Below are 24074 nucleotides of genomic sequence, written 5' to 3' on the forward strand. Positions count from 1 at the left end.
AAACTTGTTTATAGCTGTCAGATTATTACTTAAAGCAATTGGCATGCGTTCTGACAAAATATATTTTTTGCCTTACCTTGCCTTAAAGTCTAAATTTGGCAAATAGGTAGTCACACCAGAAAACTGCAGGATGAGCACAGGTTTCCTGACACCCTTCCCTGCCTAGGAGTGTAACCTTTTTAAGAATAAGGGAGTTTCTAACAGAACTGGAGAACTTGGGCTGCTGTTAAGCCCCATAGTCAGAACATGAAAACTAAACAGGACATCTGGTCCTAAACAAACAGGGAAGGCTGTCAGAGCCTGGGCTTTAGCTCTGGAGCTTGCTGAAAATAGGACTATTTTATAATATTGACTTCTTTCCTCTGTCCTTTCTACTAAGAAGTGGTGCCAGTTTTCTGAGGGCTCTTGTATTTATTTGTCAAGCTGGTGCTTCTTGGGGTATTGCCTTCTCCCAGGGCCTTTCAGAGAGAAATCTGCCTGAGAATATAAGATGTGGTACACAAAATGTAGCTCCTTGATGGTTTTCCCTGCTGAAAAAATGAGAACTTTTAGATGCCTGCATACTTCAGCTAAATATCAACGCCTTGATTAAAGTTGTGGTGGAGGAAGAGGAAGAAATTTCAGGAGTGTCTAGAAGGGGAGAAATAAAAATGCCTCTAGAGCTTGGATCTAATGATCCAGGATTCTATTTGGGTGTCCCTCTGAGGAGGGTAGGCGGTGGTGCAGACTGTTACCATCTTTGAGACAATCACAGGTACAATGGAAACCCAATTTCATGGATATCTTTGGCAAGTCCCTGCTAAAAGCAGAGCAGCTGCTGCAGTGGGAGATTCATGGCTTACATTGATTTGTTACTGCACCTAGTTTACATGGCTCCCTTCAGCAAGGCATGGAGATGTGCTTCATCTATTTTTTACTTCAATGTAGGTTACACACTTGCCTAGCATTGGGGACATTTTTTTCATCAGCACATGTATAATCTTCAGCAGCAGCAACAGAAGGTGAAGTGGGATCAGACCCTGTGTGCAGTCCAATACCATGTTAATATTTACATTAGCCCTAAAATTATTACCCAGGTAAGAGTATTGCCTTTATTGCCATAATCCTATGCTATTTGCCATTCTTAACACAGGGAGTTAACTCTTGTGGCGTTATTCTACATATAAATGGAGTTCAGTTCTGAGTTCTACTCACTGTAAAATGTGGCAATACGCTGAACGACGGCAGCGTACAGCTCTGTGCGCAGCTTTGTAAGGCTGGGAGGAGAGAAGCCCGCAGCGGTGCCGGCAGAGCGAGCAGCTCCCGGTGCCATGAGCATCGCTTCACACTAGGCGTCTCCCTTGGCACGGTCCTTCAGCTGCGAGCTCCGCCTGCCGCAGAGATGCTACAATCCAGCTTCACACATCTCGGAGAGAGGAAGCAAGAGTTACTCCCCTACCTTATCAGCTCTTTGTGATTTTGACCAAAGGAATTGCAATTGCTGAAGCATATACTTTTCTTGTGCTCGATGAGTTGACAAGAATATGTGAAAAAAACTATAAGAAAGCAACTGGAAAGATAATCAGAGGTTAAACTCCTATGTGACTTTTTTTCCTCTTGGATCTTGGCTGTTCCTTTTAGACATCTGCTTTTGTAATCTTTTTACTTAATCCTAGATAGCTGCAGGTTTTAGATTTCAGAACTGGGCAAGTTTTGCTATGACTTTTGTTATCCCAAATCCCTATGGTGGAAGTTTAATGGTTGTCATTTTTGTGCACCTCTGATTGTAAACAGAAATCAAAAGCAATAGTTCATCTTTTTGGTTGCAGGTATTGTAAAATGCACACACGCCAGGCCAGTGCTGGGGTGGCAGTAGAGACTTCTGCTATTAGCATTCACAGGCTGAAGCTTGTTGCAATCTGCTCCTGTGTGCACCACAACCAAAGCATTTTGCTAACAATACCTGTGCTGAGCTCTTAAATTTCTTAGAACGGTTCAGAACATACATCTGTAGTGACAGGAGCCTCCTTACAAAGCAGAACATGTGCAAGGCCTCTTGGTCGTCTGAGCTATGCATGTAGAGGTTTAAGATTAGGGGATTCAAACACTGGGGACTTTTTATTTGTTATTTCAAAGCTGTGTATGAGTGTAGCAGCAACACCCCCTTAAAAGCCATTATTTATTCCAAGCTAGTAGTTTAAGTTGTTTAGTAGTGGCTCTGCTTATGATCTTTTTAACAGAATGCCTAACTATATTTTAAGATGTATGTCAGAGACAGGTGAAAGGAATCACATTTAATGGATACTTCCAACTCTTGACTTTGGAAACAGCTCCACAGCTTGATTTTGGACAGCTGAAGGTAGAGACAATCAATTCATCAAACATGTATCAATCTTTCTGCTCGTTCAGACTGCATTTACTTCATGGACAAACAGGGTTAACATGGGTCTGCTTGCAAGACTGAGCACATCCCTAATTCAACCTGACCTTCTCATGGCTAAGCACAATGAGCTGTATGTCTCATCAGACGTGTACAGCAGGCAGCACATTCTTGCAAACTGTCCCAAAATACTCTCAGGTTTAGAAATCTGTTTTGTTTTATTAGATGCTGGATATGGAAACAGTCTCACTAATACTTATGGAGGGACAGTACTGCCTCTAGCTAATAGCGTGGAATGGTCCTTAGTACTTCCAGACACTTTTCTGCATAATTCTGAAATTCAAGCTGGTGAGCTTTTTGCTTTATCAAAGACTATGGAGTTCTTCAATACCTTATAAAGTGCCAGTCACATCAAATAACACAAACAGAAAAGCTATGGCTAGCACAGCAGAGCCATCAACTTCACTAAGTAAATACCACCAACACTAAATACTACATCTCTATTATAATTGGATCCTGCATCTGGAACTTTGGTGTAAGTGAATGTGATGCAAGAGTGTGTAAACACTCCTTTGGCTACTGTAATAAAGAGACAAAAAAGGCATCTTGGATCTTTAGCCTCAGTTTGCTGCCACTGCAGAGAAACATGAGGGAAAGCCCCAAAGGTAAATATAGGCAATAAAACTCACTAAGTTGACTGAACGAATATCAGTTTAGTGTAGTGTAACAGCAAATGCCAGGAGACCAATCAGTTAAAATACAATGCACTATAAATAGCTGCAGACCTACATGTGGAAAGGGTTTTCTTCCCTGCACTTCTTCTGAATACTAATTCAGCTCATGTGCACACGTGGAAGTACCATGTTAAATCAGGACTAAATACATTTAAATCATAAATGAAAATACTGACTAAAATCCAAAACCATATCACAGGCTTAGGGACAGTGGTTATTTTGTGATTACGTAGCTGTATGTTTTATTGATCAGTAAGGGGCATGAAAAGCAACAGAAAGCTATTTCTTCCTGTTTTCACTTCAAAGTCATTGACAGTCCTTACTGTTAAATGTTGGTAAAGACTAGAATGTTAATTTTAATGTGTATAAATATTTTATTGAATAATAATATATGAAAATGAAATTTATATGCTTCTCTATATGAATGACAGTCTATTATTGAAATTTATTAATCAGCACATTCCACTCAAATTTTTTGAGGAAGAGGAGGGAAGGAGGTTGAGAGGTGGTTTGGAAAAATGCAGTACAGTGGGCTGACTAAATCTGAATACTTGGTCTCTGAAAATGCAGCTATCAGGGTAATCCTAATCATACTGATGAGATACAAGACCGTTATATGAAGTCATAATAAGAACTTAAAAACTTTCAATATTAACAGCAATGCCTGTTTGAGAACAGTTTTAAAATAGGTACATACAATTTTATTAAGTATAAAAAGACACCGTGCAGAGCACAATACAATATATTTCATCTTCAGTTCTGGTAGTTCTCAAGCTCCACGCTCTTAATTGATATTGTCACCAATGATTACTGAATATAATTACCTCTCTGTATAAAACGAGGCTTCTCTAGATGAATTCATGCTGTTTGGTTTTAAACATACAGTAATTTCCTTTCAATGGCTACTTACACTGATCAAACACTGTCAAGTCTGTTGGCTAGCCTGCATTTGGTTTCTAACATATGCTATGATACTGCCAATTTACCCTGTTTTGCTTTGTCTCTCTCTGTTTGAGAATAGACCCTCCAATATATTAATTGATTCTGACTTGGTTCCAAGTTCATAACCAGAACACTGTTTCTGACCATTTGTACATTCCATTCTGCACATTATTGAACTTTCACTGACATCAGCAGGAGTTTCCAACATGCAATTACTGTATGGTTTTCCCCTAATCCCCTTTTCTCCCCCAAGTCTTTTCTAATGAAGCATAGAAGGCATGTAAAAATGATCTTCTTTTAAGGATTTGAGAATCCATTTTCTTATTTTCTTGAAAGCAGATGACATTTATGGCCCTCCAGCTTTGACTATCTTCTTTGGAAAAGCAGACATGTAAACTTAAGAACTTACAGATTTTACTTGCACATTCCAGTTCAGTTTAATTTTAAAAAAAAGTCAGACTGTAATTTCAAATTGATTTAAATGATAATGTGTGAGTCCTAAAAGAAACAACTTACATTTCCTCCTCTCTAAAATATATTAACATTAGACTGGAAAATAAATTAAACAATACAGAAGTGCAGAGATTATGCTATCACAGTAATATCTGCCAAACAAAGCTTGGTCTTTTGCTAACATTAGCTTACTACATTTGCAATACATGCTAAGCAAAGACCCTACTTCTCTAACAGGTACATTCAGACAATATATATTTTATTGAATAAATATATAATATATCCAGTTATAGATTTCTGAATAGTAACTATAATAGATACAAGCAATACCTACGTTTAAAAATACAGTTCTAGGCTTCCCTAACTTTACTACTAATAAAATTAAAGTTGACCTAAAACTTTTTCACTCTGTTGATGCATAATAAAATATATGGAAACACCAAGAGTAAAAAGCCAATTGCTTCTACAAATGGAATACTTTATAAATATAGTAAATTGCTATTTCCAGAGGGAAATCTGAAAATTATAAACAGGAAGTTAGGTTAAAACAGCTCTACCAGATATAGTACAAAGTGGTTATGAAGTGTGATGTACAAGTTTGATGTCTGTGGCAAAATTTCGAACTGATGTTTTTCATTTTTGGAGATAACTGTAGAGAAAGATCCTGCTCTCAAAAGCAGCCAATCTTAACCTCCCTAAACAAAACTTTCAGAGCCTAGAGAAAGCCAACTAGAAATTTGTCAGAGTAAGGAGTGCAAGAGGAGATCAAACAGAATTATTTGGAAGCCCTGGACTTCGCTGTTTCATAGGGTTTACCAATCATGCTGTTCTCATTGGGAACAGAGTCACAGAAGCAAAATGTATCTGTGACCACTGTGTGCTGAAAAGCCTTACCATGATGGTGCCCTCCCTACAACTCACTTTAGTCTGGTACTGTACATTCTCCAGATGAATTCTGTTTCATGTTCCTGTAGTTGTTTTCTTTTGCTGGAAGAGTACAGCTCTGGTTGCCTGATTACTGAACTCTTGATTGAGGCTTCTTCTTTCTCGAGAACAACCTAGAATTAAAGAAACACATTGCTCAGAGCAAGCAGAAAAAATTGACGAATTAAGCTGGTGGCTGTCTCTGCCTGCCATTTCTCCCTTTCAATTTAAAATCAGCAAAAATTCCTTACTTGCTAATGAAATGATTTAGGCAACTGAAAAGAATTAAAAACTTCATGTGTATGTCTGTCTCCTGCAATGGCCTTGGTTTACTTAGAAACCCCAAACTTACTTCATGAAATACTACTGTTTATACCTCTTGTCTGAGTAGAGGCTCTGAGGTGGAATTCAAAACCTTCTCAGGGCCCTTGTTTGCCCCAACAAATCTGGAATACTGGTGGTCACAGGACAGGGTGTTTACAAGGTGGGTGTTTTCCCCTGATTACCAACAGAGGTCAGTGTCAACACTGATGAGGATGAGACCATCACTGGGAGCTTCAGATTTTGGCCGTTTGGGGACTTTCTGAGTCACTTACTGACTCTTTCAATACATGTATACTGTTTTGGGAACAAACAGCTATGAAATGAGGGTTGAGATTTAAATCATCCTACTTGATTTTATTTAGGCAAATGGAGCATATCTATAAATTTATTCATAGCACAAACTCTCACTGATTTCAGAAAACTGCATATACAAAGAACCTCTGAACCTCACACACCACTGGGAGACTTGCAAGTCTCTTGGAAGTTATTGTGATTTTGAATGTCAGTTAAGAGTGAATGAAATACTTCCTACCAAACTGTATCCAAAAGCAAGCACTTAGAGGTGCCCTGCAGAGTGACCAGAATGAAGTAAGTGCTCCCTGTGGCAAGGAAGAGGCTTCAAAGACTTATCTTCACCTACCACCAGCAAATCTTGAGGTTTCATTGTAGAGTGGTAACAGATTAGTTGAAAATGCTTTAAACTGTCTAAACCCGGTGGCATATTCTTGTCATAAATGCTCTGGTTGTTAATATTAATAAAAAAATATTCCCAGGACTCCTTTCACTTACAGATAAGACAGAAGTGCATAGTGGCTTTTGATCTCAGGGTTATCAGTTGGAAACTGGCTCCAGAATTTTCCAGTGCCTTTAACCTGTTGTCAAAGTGCATCTTTACTGGGAAAAACCATGTGGAAAGGTACCAAAGAATGAGCTCTGCTCATCCTGGCAGTAAGTGCTGGCTGGGTCCCCAAGGGTATGTCCAGGCCCCTGACTGCCCGCCTTGGGGCTCCCTCCATCCTGTCCACAGCCCAGGGCCTCATGTCAGGCACTAGGGCTGCCATCTCCTGCCCCAGCAATGCCCCAGCAGGGCCAGTCTCCAGCTCCCCATAGCCCTGCCCTGCCCAGCCATGGGGGGCACTGTGGGCTCATGCCCCAGCCTGTCTCTATCCCCAGGCAGGTGCCCAGGCCTGGGGCTGCCCTGCTCCTGTCTGGGGCTGAGATGGGCTCTGGCAGCAGAGGCTGCCCTGACAGACCCTGGAAGTGGCTGGCCCAGGTGGGGTGCTGCCAGAGCACTCTAGGGAAGAACACTGAATCCTCTCACCTACGACATGTGGTTTTGCTGTGTAGTTTGCTGCTGCTGCTGCTGCTGAATGAGCAGCTGCTGCTGTTGCCGGCGCCGCGCTGTTCTCAGCTTTTCGAAGCGAGCCTCCATCTCCTCCAGCACCTTGGGAGTGTAGCGCACCACCAGCTTCACGCTGTCCTTGGCCGCCTTCAGCAGCTCCACCGCCTTCTCATGGTGCTCTCCTTCCACACTCTGCGAGCAGGGAGAACAGATTTAAGAGTGAAAATGGTGCTTTTATCCAGAGCTGTGTCTTTTTCATATGGAAAGTGTGGCAGAGTTTTACGCAGTTTCCACGCCTTACATTTTTTAAGGGACCGCTAAAAAGAAAGCATCAACACTTATGCACTGCTGGGCATGCATTAATTCTCAAGCCCTGACTTCTATGCTATTGCTGTTTGGAACAGTAAATTTCCAAAAGAGGGAGGTGACTCAGCTGTTAAATAGAGTATTCAATTTCTATCATTAAGTGGACTGACTGGAATCATATGCCTTTTAGGCATGTGCATTGTTACACACCTTAAGAAAAAGGGAAAAATTTTCTAATGGTGCACAATTGTCCACTTGTTGTAGGACATATTTCAAAACCAAATGTATCTCTGCACAGAAAAAAACCCAATAGCCTGAGCATCTGTAACCTTCACATGGGCTTTAGATAATCTAAAAATAAGTATTTTTCTTCCCATTTAAAATAAACCAAAGTTTTACTACCTGCTGTGTTTTAAAACTTGTATGTATTTTGAAAATATAAGTCTTGAGAGAAAGTGTACAAAATTTGGCATTGTTTTATATTTCCTTTTTTGCTTGTAAATCATGGTCAGAATGGCATGGCATGGACATTCAGAGGAAATGAGAGGATATTCAGTGGTGTCATTTCGGTTTTGCTGTGCAACAGCATGAACTTAGAACAGGCTATGAACAAACACTGTAACCTCCCAAGCTTCATGCAGTAGAAACATTTCTTTGCTTGCAAAATGCTGGATGTTTCTTATTAACACCAATAAGAAATTGTGATTGTTTTGCAGGGGAATAATAAGATGGGGTGTTTTAATACATCATTCAACAACCTAGCAAACTGCATTGAATTCATGCTTGTTTGTTTTCTCTCCTGGTTCTCTCCCAGCCTTGTTCTTCCAGTTTAGACAGTATTTTTTAATTAGAAATGAAGGGTTTGACTTTGTTGCTATCCAGGTCAATGGAAAACTCCCATTGATCTGAATGGTAACGATGCAGAATTAAGCCTAATGCTCTGAGCCATAAGCAAAGAGGGGACAAAACCAATGGCAAACATAGCGACGCTAAATACAAATCCTGCTCTCTGAACACACCTCACTCAGATCTTGACAACCACAGTTTTCAGCTCTTATTAATATGATGGTTAAACTTGCTCTTAGTGTCTTTATTGCTGCTTGCACTCCAGTTTTCAAAGTATTACAAAAACTTTACCTGCTTAACAACAGCTGCAGAAGTGGAATAGAGATGGAAAAGGAAAGGGCAAAGGGAGTTGTTTTGCTGTGGGAATGCTTCTGCCTCTGCAAACCTCTAAGGCTGGGCTGGCAAAGGACTCCTGCTGGTATCGGTCATTCCTCTACAAGGTACTTTGCTGACTGGATTATGCTGGTGGGGGACATTGCAAGGATCTGACACACTCATGTTACTTTAGAACTGCCCACCTAATGGGTAAAATTGTTTTTGAAAGTATATATTTACTTAACATATAATTTTTTATTTCATATACTTATATACACTTATTTCTTTTTTCCATTATTGCATTGGCAGATTGCATGAAAGAGAAGGTTGAAAAACATTATAGAGACAAGAACAGCTGAAAGAACTGCAAATATTGTGTGGGCAAATACCAACAATTACTCTATCCTGGTTCACAGACTTGCCATAAATCTAGAAGAAAAAAAATTCACTTTCCTGAAGACAAAAAGAACATCTGCTAGACCACAAGTTGGGAGACTAAGAAGAATATTTCTATTAGGTATCCCTAAAGAAATACTTGGTTGACAAATTAGTAATTATAAATCTATTTTGCATCCTTTCTGTATCTGACTCACACAAGGTATCTGACAAATGCAGAATCTTTGCCAGATATCAACAGGCACCAGCAAGTGTTTTTGTCAAGCCATCTGCAGGGCTTACTGCTTTCAATTTCCTTTATTTTTAGGGGGTGTGGGACAAAAGTATGTTACAAAATCCTCAGGATAATGAGAAAACACTGTTTTTTAACATGCAGAGAAACAGCTCAAGGAACACTCTTCCCAGTCATGCTGGGACAACAAATCTGGATTCTGAACACACAGCTCTAATTTTATGTTCCTAATTATAAGTTGGATAACCATCAGTGATTGAGCACAAACAAGTTACAGATATTTCATTTAATGTCCCACCACTGAACTGTCTGTTCTATTGTACATACTGTACATTATTTGCTTTTCTCCAGCTAAATTAAGAGAACCACAGAGTGAATGTCCCAGTGAACAATGCTAAATTTAGATTATTTTTTGTGCTGCCTCAAGCTTGTTTGCAACAAATAATCACTTCTGTAAATTTTGCCTTTTTACAGATTATATTGTGTGAGATTATTTAGCCCAAGACTGGTTTATGAGCAGTAGTTGCTCACTACTGTGAAGGTGGTGAGGCCCTGGAGCACGGTGCCAGAGAACTTGGAGATGTCCCATCCCTGGAAGTTCAAAGTCACATTGGACAGGTTCTGAGCAACCTGCTCTAGTGGAAGGTGCTCCCACCCAAACTGTGCTATAATTCTGTGATTGTTTCAAGTATCAACATGGATTCAAGCTTTGAATTCCGTTGTTTACACTCTGAATACAAAAATATTTCTTTTGCATCTCTAAAGCAACTTTCTCTTGCGTCCACATGCAATTGGGAATTTTGTACTGTGTTTTTTGCTGCATTACCTAAATATTCTAAAGTGCACACATCAAATTTTTGACTGAAGAATCATAAAATAGAGGTGACAAGAGGATCAAATTCAATACAGCTTGATATCTGAATGTTCACCCCTTTCCTCTCTGGTCTTTGTCTAGATACTGATAGTAAAAGGATTTTTCAAGAACCATCCATCAATTAGTAAATTGAAACTATTTTCACCTTTTTAATCACTTGTTGAAAAAAAACAACCACCAAATTCTCTGGTTAACTTTAAATCAGTGTGAAGTTTAAACAACCAACCTCCTAAAGTATTCCATTGAGTTCTTTTCATTGAAGACTAAATAATCTTTTCAGTGGGTGTTTTTTTCCTTTCTTACTGCTATTTGGTACAAGCAAGTTTTCAGAAATAGTATTTCTCTTTTGAGACCATAATTGATAGAAGAAGTGGTAAAAAGTCTGTCTGAAGTATTACCCTAATATTTTGTTACAAGAGAAAGGGAATAGCTAGTGTTGAGAGAAATAGATGAAAACATAGAACATTTTTATTGTTTTTCACCTTGCAACAACAAAGAAATTTAAGTTTTGAAGTCTTAGATTTCTGACTGAACTCAGAAACTGCTACTCTGTGCCTTTGATGTATTTAAATACAAGGCCAGATGGAAGTTTGCATGGAAAAAGACTGCATGTTCACAAAGGGAAGGGTAGGATTATGTGAATGAGTATTCTAATCTTTTCAATACTTTCATTTTGCTTTTTGTGTGCTCTTTTACAAAGTAATGTAAAGGGCAGAATTTAACCTGTATCATGGAGTCAGAGCCTTATATGTCCTCTAATCCAACAGCCCTTTTTTTTTTACCTCCATGTTGACATTCACAGTGAAATTACTCCAAAATACTCCAACTTGATTTACATGAAAAATGACCATGAAAAAAATGTACCATTTTACAAAGCATACATGCTCCCTGTATGGGATATGTTGATTTCTCTGACAAAGATATCACAGCTGGATGAATATCACTAAAAGAAATCTAGAATGCACCCTCCACTGCAAATCAGCACCAAATGTGCTTACCAAATTTTTTTCAATTTTATGTGTTCAGAGCTTTTGAAGGTCACAAGACTACAGAAGTGCCATTGTGTCATCATTGTGCTTGGAAAGGGCTGTGTGCCCTTGAAAGAACGACACTCTGTTATTAAGCTTTTACCGCAGGACGGATTTACAGAATTATCAATTATCACTAAGGACATAGGTTCCTTGTAAATTAGGCAGGCGGTGTGGTTTTGAAATTAAGCTCTTCAAGCACTCTCCATTACAACAGAAATTATAATGGCACAAAATTGTTGGTGGAGCTCTGCCTCACTGCAGAGCACACAACGCTCTGCCTCACTGCAGAGCACACAACCACAAACGCACACTGAAGGTCTCTCACAGAACTAATTATTTTTGTTTTGTGTGGCTGCATTTTAAATCACAATGTTAGAACAGCTGTGAAAAATGAAAATCCAGATGAATATGAAAGCTCTATCAAATTTCCACATACCACTCCATTAACTGAAAGCAGCTGGTCCCCACGTTTGAGCCCACCATGCCTTTCTGCCACTCCTCCAGGAATGATACGAGAAATATAAATAGGTGAATTTTGTTCCTTTCCTCCCATGACATTAAAGCCCAGGCCTTCCTCAGTCTTTGGCAGCTCCACCACTCGCGGGTGTGAATGGCCTTCACTCGCAGCAAATGCAGCAACTGTTGCCTGGAAGAAAAAAAAATGATTGATTTGGCTATTTAAGGGTAACAGTGATAGACACTTTGTTGTTCATTCGCAGGAAGAATTCCTTCCTGTGAAAACATTTCAGGATTTTATTATGACATTCTCTGATTACCTGAAAATGTTTTAAAAACTAAGTTCTATGCCAATGTTTTTTGAAATAAAGGAATAAACAGAGGAACAAATAGTTAGGTGACTTGTCAAAGATAATAGAGAAAGTTACCAGCAGAGCCAGAAGCAGGCACCAGGAAGCCTTACTCTGTGGTGATGCCCCCATTTATGATCATTAGTGCATTTCTTCTTTGCCTTTTCACAGGGAGAAAACTTATCCCTGTGGGATAAGATAATGGGATCTCTAACGTGTTCCTAGTTGAAATTAAGTAGATGAACTGAATTTTTAACTCTCTGCTTTGCTTTCAGAGTTATGGAATTATTTATTTTAAATTCTCAGATTATATTATTAAATTAAAAGTTTAGTTTATAATCTTTGTGAAGTCTTTGAAGTCTTGCAAACTAAGTAACTTCTGGAACAGGAATAGGAGGTTTATATTATATAATTCTGTCAAAACTTTTATGGAAAAATTAAATCTTAAGACAACAACAGATACATAAATCAATTACAAAAATCTAGATTGTTTAACTTATTCCAGGGGGAAAAAAAAGAGAAGTAACATACTGTAAAGCTTGCATCCAGAAAAGTATTACATTTATACTTGATTTTTCTCTACAAGCATTTTCTTACTTATTGGTCTTAATAAACCATCAAATAAAGATTAAGAGAATATTTTATCATTTTTAAAATGTGTTCACAGTTCAAACTGCTTGAACAATTTTGCATCACACTAATATTTTTGAGCGTCCTAAATGCTTATTATGCTTAATCGAAGCTAGTGGATGATGTGATATAATGGATCATTCCAAATTACATGTTTTTGCACATGCAGAACTTCTCATCATGCATACATATTATGTTAGACATGAATGCACTAGGAGAATGAAATGCAGACAGCCCAGAAATAACCAGGAAATATTGCACTATTGAAACATTGCTCTGTAACCTGCTGTTCTATATGAGTAAGAAATGAGAATGGCAAACACTAATTGGACTTCTCCCCATTTGCTAAATAACACAGCAATAATTTCTATGTTTATCTGCAGTGTAAACAAATCAGGATTTCATATACACATTTCTCCATATAGAACGAAAGATCTTGCAAAATTTACATTGACCATTAGCTTTCAATCAGAAGGTTAAAATAAGAAAAATGGCCTACAGAAAAGAAAGTCCTATTTAATATGGAAAATACGCTGCAATTTAGAGTGTATTAGGTTATTTGTTGCTATTATAGAGCTTGCTTCCCTAAAATACTCTTAAATCATTTTGTAACACACTCCCAACCTTCCTCTTCTGATACAGCTTTAAATTAAAATCTCTGAGCATAAATACTTAATAGTAAGAGATCTTAGTTCCACTAGGACTTCAGGGAGTTTATGTTCACAGGAATGGGACCATAAAGAAGTATCTCTAAAAAAGATTTATGGGTTTTGCAATTTATTTTGCATAGAATCTGTTATACCACATAAAAGACAGTGTTTTGTGCAAAATGATAATGGAAAAAAAAAAGCCACGGTGGACCCCCTGGTTTGGAAGCATCTATTTTTCTGCATGTTATGAAATACAGAGCATATTTCATACGGCACATAGAATGGGTTCTTTCATGGTTGTGTGAAATCCTTTATAATTTCAGCAGCAGCAGTAACATAGCTGTCATTGTCTTAGGATATGAGAAAGGCAGGTCCACGTGGACAAAGAGACTATATTTTATTAAAACAGGCAATGTATCAGAAAAAAAGCCCCAGGCTTACATTTAGCTGTGGAGTCAATAAAATGTTGATCAGGCCATTTCTGTCACTGTTCATCCTTACCACTTGCTCAGTACCTACAGTTCCCATTAGTTAAAAGGGGAATTTTGATTGTTTAGTTTCTACCTCCCAAATAACTGTGTCCTCTCTGGATGAGATGTATGGGAAAACAGTCCATTAAAATATTGGTTGTTGCAGGCAGACTGCTATAGAAGAACCAGTAGATTTGCTTTTGCAAAGCAACTTTTCAAAAAGCATCATATTCCATAAAATCATTCTCTTTTCTTAAGCTACAGAAGCAGCATAAAGGTTGAAATTTTCCATTATGATTGTTACCTGGGAAGTAGCACTGGTTCTAGACTCTGGGCTGCCACTGATGTCTAAATTTTCTTACAGTGTACACACGAATACCTGAAACACACACGCGCACAGTCAATTACTGGATCACTTTGGTACCACGTATTTCAACAGCTGCACGTATCCTACCTTTGCAGTGGCCCTGGCTCGGAATTCGGGGCAGCCATTAACAGTTATGGTTTCATGCATGTATTGATACACCTAAAATGTTCATGAAAACAAAATGAAATTAATTATAGGAGCAAAACAAGGACTTTATTTTAACCCAGATAAGGAGAGTCCCTTTCCCTCAAAGAACTAACATCCATTAATGCTGTATTCATGCAATCACATAGTAAAGTGCCAGCTAAACTTGAGCAGGCTTAGGTTAACAGAGAACATCAATCTGTGTTTCTCACAATAATTTCCAAACTTAACTTTACATCTTCCAACACAACTCCCTTCCATTCTCTAGCAAGTAGTTTCCTAAAACCAGCTAAGTTCTGTTTTCAAAAATTTGTGTTTCCAGGCAAGTGATTTGAATGCAATTGATCTGAACTGACTTGAGTGGTGCCTCAGCCTCCAACAATGACTTCTTTGGTCTCTGAACTTTCTTATGAACTAAAAGACTTGGGAAACTGATTTTAAAAAATATGTAAGCTTCTCAGCACACAGAAGAAGAAAAATGCTACTCAGCTGAAGAATGGAAGTGAAAATAGCTCTGGAGAAAGGTGACAGTACTACCTTCCAAATCAATCAAATATAACTAGGAATGTGAAAAGGGTTTACAGTCTGGTAGGTCTGGTCAGACATGATCAATGAGTAAGATTATCCTTTAAAAAGAAATTGTACATACACATAAATTACATAAAATCGCAATGCCAATATATATATAAATTTCTGCAATTTTTTTTTTCTGGTATACACTTTTGGCCCACCTTCCCTGATCCTTAATCTCCATTTTAAACATCTCCAGTAAAGAGAAAGGAAAAGGCTTTGTCTTACATTGCCTTTGTTCTCTAGATTTGTCACACTCTCAGAGTAAAAATAACACCCAAAGCTTTGATACTAGCCAGTTATTTTGAAAGCAAACTTAAAAAATAAAAATATTTACATATAACATACAGAAAATTTTTTGGAAAACAAAGGTGAATGCAAACAAACCAAACCTTTTATTTAACTTTCTTATAAAATCAACATACTTTAAAAAAAGTTGCTATATGCTACTGATTTCCTGTGGGCATTTTCTCAACCTAATTAATCAGAAATTTTGTCATTTCATATGTCCTGTGTCTCAGGCTCCACTTCTCATCAGAGAGAACCTTTGCTGGTAAAGTATGTCAGTTTTTACAGCAGTCTCCTTAGGTTCCTTGAGGAGTGCAGATTCAAACGTACTTTCAAAAATAATTTTATCTTTCACTCATTTGCTGATGCTTTAACACAAGTGCCAAAACTTTCCTCTTTGGTAATGTAAATGTTAGTTTGTTGGAGAAGTACTTAGCTGACCTACAAACAATGGCTTTTCCCATTGATAGACAAGTGTTCCCCACTGCCCTGTCCCGATGACTTGTCATGCAGTACCATAAGGATGCATCTCTCCACACTGAGCCTGTTAATATGAAACTTAACACACTGACAAACATATGCTGCAAACATCTAAACACAATTAAGATTTGTGTCTCATTTCTGATTTCAGTGGACAGACATACTTGTCAGACATGTTAATCAAGAAGTCTTAAGTAGAAAAATGTTTGGGGGATGACTTATCCCCATACCTTTTTTCTTGGGCTATCATACATAAGGGAAAGGCGAGAAAGGAAAGGAGATAACAAACGCAATACATTTCAGAGATCTAAAATATGACAAACACTTCCACAATACAGCAAAAGATTCTTTGTCTTGACTACTGACAGCACGTATGTCATTCTAGAACTGAATTCTGGAATTCAGAAAAAAGCCTGGGCCAATGAAGAAAACTGAGACAAGGGGATCATGCTGAAAATCTTCCTGCTTTCTCCATTTGAAATGAAATCTTGCTTCCATTGGGAACATGGACATTGACCACAGCAGAAACCAGGATTTTGCCCTTACTTGTAAACATTTGGGAAAAGAAAGCTCTTTTATAGTCTCTACAGGATTTCTGGTTTCTTATGTCGTAGTACTGGATGATACTGTCATAAAAATGGGTTGAGCCTACATACTCAGCATCATACTGCACTGATCAGTTCAGTGTTTATTGTATTATGCTGCAGGACTTATTATTACATAAGAAGAATTACTACGTTATATAAGAAGAATAATTGTGTGTAATTGCAATAATGAGTCATTACATTGTTTTTTCTTCAAACCCATAGTGTACTGAACTACTAATAATGCTGTATTTTCTTCAGGTTCCACTTCATCTTAGAACATGACAGCAGATTGTACATATTGTTTTTGCTTACACAGCTTTAAATGCTACGGCTTGCTAAAAGGTCTAAAGGCATATATTTGAATATTGAACTATTATGACATTAAATTGCTTCAAAAACAGGTCACAGTATTTCATATAAAGGAACAGTTACTAAAAATTATTTAAAATATTCATGACTAAGCTCAATAAACACAAAGGTGAGCATTCATTTCACTGTTTGTTGGGTTTGAAGTCATATAACTTCCTGTTGACTGCATCCTACCAATATCTAGCTGGTAGACTTTTTTAATATACAGTATCCTGGTAACTAATTTGTATACTGGTGAAAGAACACTCATGAGTGTGAAATCAAATTAGTAAGATAAAAAATAATCCAGCAGTTCAAAAACTTCTGGAAAAATATGATCAATAGTGTCATATAATCCTTAGGTAATTTGTAAATTCTAAATGCTAACAGATTAAAATGCTGTTCTGCAAAGAGTTATTAGTGATTGTATCTGAGGTAACTGAGGTAACTGAGGTATCTATACCTCAGTTCTTACAGAAAGAGAGTCCTGCATGTTAGATCTCACTGTCTATAAGCAACAGATGCAACCAGTCTTGAATATTTGCTTGAGGCATTTGTAAATCAAATTATCCTATTTGACAGTTAAATAATCCTGAATGTAATTTGAGTGTAAGAATGATAAAACATATACACCCACATAACTTTCTTATTACTGAGTCAGTCTGACAACCAAACACAGATTAATCGTACCTGTTCCACCAAGCCCCTGAAACTCTCTGTAGGGTTCACATCTAATCAGGGTCCATCCTTGCAGTGCACTGGAGTCCATAAACAAACGTTGTTTGTTCTCCTGTAGCCACACTAAGCCCTTTATCTATGCTGTTCTCAGCACCACCTTAGCCATGACTTTAGCACAACAAATCCATTCTGCTCCCTCTTCTGTGTACACAGAACACGTAAACTGAAAATCTCTTTGTTCTCAGACTGAGTAATTTGGTATTTAAATCCTCCTGGTATGAAATATAGCTTCTTGTTGAATCCACTGTATGTGATAAGTAATTGAAATGGATTTAAAAAGTATTTTCTTTCAATTCCTGCTATTACCTATACATCTGATTATATTTTTAACATATAACAATTCTCCTGAATCCAATGATGTCATCCTTAAGCTGCCTGTATAAGATTTACTATAGTTTTCTTAAACAAAATATCAGTCAGTATAGAAAAAGACAAAGGCACAGATTTTAATTCAAAGCACTTGAAAATCTCCCCTGTAGGATATTTACAAAAGAAGTATTTTAAAACAGTGATCTTTGTCAACTCCGACAGATGAATCATTTTGAAAGATATCATTGGATAGTATGATTGAACTGAAGAAAGAAAATTAACATATTACAGAGTCACTGACTGGTTGAGAATGGAAGTGACTCTGGAGGTCATCTCATTGGCCTTGCTCAAGCAGGGCCACCTAGAGCCAGTTGCCCAGCACAGTAACTAGTTGGTTATTATATGTTACTAACTTGAAAAAGAGCATATCTATTTTTGTATGTACAGCTATATCTTTTTTGATGTCTGTAAGACTACATGGGTGTTTAGTAATATTATTTACTGACAGACTCCATAAAAGCCTGATGGTCTAGTGTCTAGGGAAAAGAGCTTCCATGATTAATTAGTAATAGAAATTAAATTACAGGTGAAATGTCAATGATTCAAGACACAAACTTGCAGCTGGAAGGTAAATGGTAATGTTTCAGATCATTTCTCTCCCCCAGTGATTTCTACCAAATCTGTGAGTGTCTGTGTGCTGAATGTTCATTGGGTAAAGGCGTGCTGCAGGCAGGGGTTTGTTCACACAGATCTCATTTGTGCTGTGGAGCAAGACATACTCAGCTTTGTTTTCTCTTTCCTGTGGAGCACAGAATACAACACTCCCACCAAGCAATACTCCTGAAAGCATGAATACAGATCTCAGACTTTTTCAGCTTCTGCAGGTAGTCTCCTCAGACATAACCTGAAGTTATTCTCCCACACTACTCAAAGATTACAAAGAGAGTGCAGGAGGTAAATTAGAGCTAGAAAATTTGAACTTGGAAGTGAATCCTCCTTGTACTCTGTCAGCTCTCACAGGCACAGAGAAATGCACATTTTATTACCTCTCCCAGCAGGAGCTGCAGTGAGTCAGATGCAGCAGGTATTATTGTTATGATGATGGGCCTCACCCCCACGCATTCAGCTGGGAGGCAAAGCAGCTGGTTTAACATTACTGGAGCACAGGAAGGGGAGAGCCTTACAGGTACTTTAGGAGCTAGCTCCTTATCAAAAATTACTCCATACAGACTCATAACAAAGCAGGTTATTTAGGGCTTGGCTATTTAAGTCAACACAAAGCTACAGAAGGTCCTGGAAAAACAGTGCACTTAGCAGCCTGTTTTGCAAAGGTGTCTATAAGCAGTATTTCTCTTTACAATCAGAATGATGCAGCATCTTTTCTGATTAATTCTCTAAGACAGAATATAATTAAACAATTTAATTGAATTAACTTCCATAAATGGTATTTAGTGATTCATCCCCTGATGAAATATGTAATTCTAAGTACAACTGTACCTACAATAATGATGCTCAACTTTAGGACAAGCCGATCTGAACACTAAAGGGCAGAGGTATGAGGCAGAAGTCATTTTACAGCAATGAACAGGTGCTCAGAACCCCCCATAAACACAGAGTACACTGCAATTCAGACCTGTGATGTAGCAAGTCCAGATGGAGTTTTCTGAAACTTCTTAGTGTGGAAGTAACCTTTTTTGAAAATGTTAGAAGTTTCTTAGCATGAGATCATAGATGTAAGTAGCAACAATCAGCTGTGTTTCCAAAGTGCCTGCAGTATGATAATAATAAAAAGACATAAAATGACTCCTTCAAGAACTCACAACCTAAATAAGTGACTCAGGTAAATCACAGGTAAGCAGGTAAAAGAGTGAAATGAAGAAAAAACCTGCAAAAAGACCGATAAATTATGTTTAAAATATATATTGGCATCATCTGGGTTTATCTCCTTCACCATATTTTTTGTTGCTTCAAGTGTAGAAAAGAATTGCATCTCTATTTTTGGAAGAAGACCTTCAAGGAAGGGAAGACAAGAGCCTGACAGACAGTACAGAGGGCAGAGTTAGCATGAGAATAACCAGAGCAAGGAGGACATAATTGGTTTTACTGCGCTCCTGTAGTCATGTCAGTGGAACAGTGTACATGTGTGCATCCTTGCAGAACTGATGCTAAGCTATAAAAGAGAGAGATTGTTATTTACTTACACCTCACTACTATGCCTCTGCCATCAACCAGCTAAATCCCTATCTTCCTAATTGCCTTTGTATGTCAGACAGGATGATAAATATTTTTCCCTTCTAAGATGTCAAGCAAAAAGAAGTATCTTAATCAGTCTTTTACCATAGTGAGAAGAGCAGAAGATGCTTTATTCAGCACAGTTGCTGGCCTCTCTTCTCCCCTCCTCTCCAAATCTGGAGCAGGAATTCAGTCTCCTTCTGCTTGGAGACCCACATTTAATTTCACTTGATGCATGACCCAGTCCTTGGGGCAGGCCAGGAGAACACCCAACCTTGTGACTGGGAGAAGTTACAGAGAGAAGGTGCACTGGAGAGCTGCAACCCCTCCATGGTGGTGCCTGTGAATCCCTTGTTTCTGAGAGCAAATGCCACCTGCAGCACAAACTTTGTGTCTCTCCCACTCTACTTTGTTTTCATAATTTTTGACTCTTTCACATTCTGTTTGGGATTTTTCCTTACACATAACCTCTTGCTTATATTTTCCATTCTTAATCCAACACATTTATGTCTGTGGAAAGAAATGCATTGGTTTGTATGCCTGGACAGATTCCCCTTAAGCCATGCTTCAGCACCCAATTCAGATCAAGCTTGACCACATGAGTGAGCAAGGCTTAAATGCTGCAAAGGTTAGAAGAGACTCTGGTAACCTCTGGTACAACATAAACCATGGAATCTTACCTGGTAATATTTTACACCAATCGCCATTTTTGCTTGAACTACAGACTTTCCAGAGCTCAACAGTTTTCAAAATTTCTGCCCCTTATGGTAGATTTTCTGAAATTTCAAACACTATTTGCCTTTCTACAAAATTACTTACAAACAAATCTAATTACCCATCTAAGATGACACCTGAACAGATGATGACATAAAAAAAAGAAAGCATGTCAAACACAACTGAAAATGTGTATATTAGCAGCAAGGAGGTATGCAGCTGACCCAACCACATTTCCTCTTTCACAATTCCTCTTTCTTAATTCCTCTTTTGTAATGACTTTTTACATCTGAAATCTTACTCAAGCTCAAAACCAAAGCAGTGGAGCATGTACTTCCATTCAGCCATAGACCTGTGGTAGCTCAATGAAAGTGGAAAATATCTAATGACAGTGGGTGAAGTTTTGTATCTCTTGAATATCAGATGGAATTTCTGGTTTTGCGCCTGTGTTCTGCTTCTTAAAAAATCATCTCATGTGATAAGCATGCCTGGGAAAGCACATTTACATCTTTAAGAGCATGTTTTCTTCAGAACTATATATATGCAGAGCTATAGCCTCTTGCTAAGATACTGTCCTAAACACTGCCATACACCATCGTTTAGAACAGTAGTTCCATTTGAAAGTTGGAAGTAGTTCCATTGGCAGTTGAAAGCAGGCTGATTTTCTCTCCTATCAATCTAGTTGACTCAAAAAATATTAACATTGTGTTAATAGCTACTTTTATCTTTGGCAGTTAATTTAAAAAATTGGGGAAGGGACTATTCTGAATGACTAAAAAGAAAGAGAATTTGGTAACTGTCTAAATAGCAGTGCTTGTGAGGGACAGACCCCCACAAAACCACTGGTTGTGGGAGAATGCCATGGATGCGATGCATACACACCACAACTTCAAGTTTACAATAAACTTAGATTCTTCTTAAACAAGACTGTTTGAGCAAATGAATCACAAAAGCCCATTTTGTTATAGGATTATGACAGGTGTTTGAGTAATCCAAACAGAAGCAGAATTAGGCAGTCTTACACCCAAGATCACAGTGTATATTCTGTACATAATCCAGTCTGCCCCTGAGTGCAAGCTGACGAAAGTTCTTTTGTCAATGTCAGCAGGACAAGCCAATAGGTACCTGTGAGTACAGAGAGCTTGAAATGGCTGGAAAGTTCATTTGAGACGAAGGCACGTGATACATTACTGTTCTTACTGGAAGCACTGACAGGCCTGTATTACGTAAGTTGCTGCTTGCAGCTACTGAATTTCGACAACTGAATTTGAAAAAGCTGCTTTGTGACAACTAGTCTGTATTAATGAGCTATTTTTATCAGACAGAATGTGGTCATTCAAGGTTGCTGGCATTCTGAATATTTTCACATGATAAGCTCTCATTACCCTTTGAGCAGTTACAAGATTGCATTGGAAAAACCACTGGTGTCTATTTTCAAAACCAAACTTTGCACTATTTTCACAATTGTTGCATTGTTCCCTTTCCATGAAGTAACACAGCATGGCCACATGATGCCATAGGGATGCTAACCCATTAAAAAGCACAAACCTGTAAATGAAATTCAATCTTGTTTAACAGCTTGAGGAGATGAGACAGTTTTAATTTCAGACCATGTGTAAGAAATATTATGAATGTTGTCTTTAGCATTTTCATTGAGGATATTTTATATAAATGTTCCTTCTCTAGGGGATGGGGGCTATGGAGGAAACTAGGTCAGTTCCACCAAAGTGAAAAAAACTTATCTGAATACTGATGCATTATTAAGCTGTCCTTAGGCAGTAGATAAAAAACAGCATGGGCCTGAGACATTGTTAAAAATAAATTAAGGATAATCACTACAAAGGTATAATATTTTAATTTAGGGTGTAATACTTCATGAAGGCTCAAGTTAAAGTGGAATTTTTTCTTTTATTTTTTTGTGTGGAAAACGGTGGTGTGCACTCTGATCTGACAGTATCTGTGGTGACCAAATTCTGGTCCCTGAGCTCTTGCCATATGATTCTGAGTCTGTCCAAGAAACAACCCAACAGGGGTTACAGGCTGGGGCCAGAATCTCTTTCCTCCCTTATGTGTGAACAGAAGTATGTAGCAGATGTACCCGAAAATGCACGCTGTCACATCCTCTGCACATACTGGGTGAGTCAATTGAAACACGCCCCGTGTTGCTGTTAGGATACACAAGACCTCTGTGTGCCTCCTCTTCCCTCCAATGTCAATTCTGTCTGGAGTCATCACTGACACTCTGAAGTCAGTAGGAAGTTGCTTAATACCCTTTTAAGTATAAGGAAAAATAGACTTTCATTTGCAAGTAAAAACTACTTATATGAGGTACAAGAGAAATATACTTAGATCATTTATTTTATTTCCTAGAACAGTCTTGCACACTGTTCTATATTCTGTTCTAAGTCAATGGGAACTATGATATGGCATCTTTAAAACAGTGTTACAGGTGTTGCAGAAACTGTATCCTTTGCAATCACTAAACCTTGGCAAAATACAGTCCTAAAAGTCTCTTCTGCTGTCTCTACTGCAATATACTGGGATAAAAAGAAATACCAACATGTGTGATTAGTTAATTCCCATAAGACCACTTGGAACTCACAGCCTATAATTTACCACCCTCTTAGATCTCTCTGCCAGGTACTTTTGAGTTCAAAAATACACCAAGCATTAATAAACACTAATAACCTCCACTTCATCAGTAAGTTTGTATATGCTGTTGAGGCTGACATAAGCAACAGCCATATTCCAAACTTTACCAGATTTGTCAAAACCTTGCCAAAATGAGCACCTGGATGAAACATGACATCATCATGCAGGCTCATCTCAAATGTTCCTATCAAGCTGAGAAGACGGGGGAAGGAAGGAAACTACTGATGCTTCTTGTTTTAAAGGACAACAAAAATACAGATAAAATAGAGTTCTAAAAGAGTTTTACCATTTCTTCTCTTAAAACAATGGAGATGGAGCAGCATTTCTCAGGAGTCTTATCAGTGACATCAATTAAGTAGCAGCAGAGGGATACTAAGGCTCCACCAAGGCAAAAAAAATGGTGCAGTGGCTTCCAACAATCTTTCACTTATTAGCATTACTCGGTAGTTAAACTGTTGCTGATTCCTCTCAAGAGGAAGAAGCAGGCTTGAGATGAACTGCAACAGAGGCTATTCTGTCTATTCTGAAGAGTTTTATATAATCAAATAGGATACTGCAATAATAAACTAAAATGATAATGTGAGCAAACCAAAAAGATGCTGAGATGCACCACACATGTGCCACTGGAATTACCTTCCATAGCACATGCAGCTGCAGCTGTGTGCCAAAATAAGAACATCACCTGAGCACCACTCAGTTTTGGTAATTATGATACAGCCACCCAGATAAACTGTACAAGACATGTGATTGTTTTGAGTCTTGCAGGACTCTTGAAGCACTAAAGTATTTATTTATCTGTTGTAAAAGGCACAGTTACACAAGCAGGGCGTAAGTATAATTAGATTTATAGCCACCAGACAACTCTAAAAAATGATCTTTAATCAAAACCAGTGGGAGAAAGCATCCATTAAAGACCCACGATACAGTCTGGTCCCAGAATCTAGAGTAATCCATCTGTGAAATCTACGTATTTAGCTCTAGGCAGATAAAAAAACCAGGTGACAACAGCAG

General features: G+C 38.1%; 1 protein-coding gene across 2 annotated transcripts in view; it reads right to left on the reverse strand.

The window, feature by feature from the left end:
* Window positions 1-3518: 3518 nt before the first annotated feature.
* LIN7A (lin-7 homolog A, crumbs cell polarity complex component) overlaps window positions 3519-24074 on the reverse strand; it is a 46529-nt gene continuing 25973 nt past the window's right edge. Inside the window, exons 3-6 of one of the 2 annotated variants that reach the window (XM_059473242.1) lie at window positions 14089-14160; window positions 11515-11724; window positions 7062-7270; window positions 3519-5546 (exon numbers count right to left, since the gene is read on the reverse strand). In XM_059473242.1, the coding sequence (XP_059329225.1) occupies window positions 5504-5546; window positions 7062-7270; window positions 11515-11724; window positions 14089-14160 (534 nt within the window). In that variant the 3' untranslated portion in view covers window positions 3519-5503. Of the gene's footprint in view, window positions 5547-7057; window positions 7271-11514; window positions 11725-14088; window positions 14161-24074 lie in introns of both variants that reach the window. The other variant, XM_059473243.1, reaches the window with a different exon arrangement.

Source organism: Ammospiza nelsoni, chromosome 5 (genome assembly GCF_027579445.1).
Source record: "Ammospiza nelsoni isolate bAmmNel1 chromosome 5, bAmmNel1.pri, whole genome shotgun sequence".
Classification (NCBI taxonomy): domain Eukaryota; kingdom Metazoa; phylum Chordata; class Aves; order Passeriformes; family Passerellidae; genus Ammospiza; species Ammospiza nelsoni.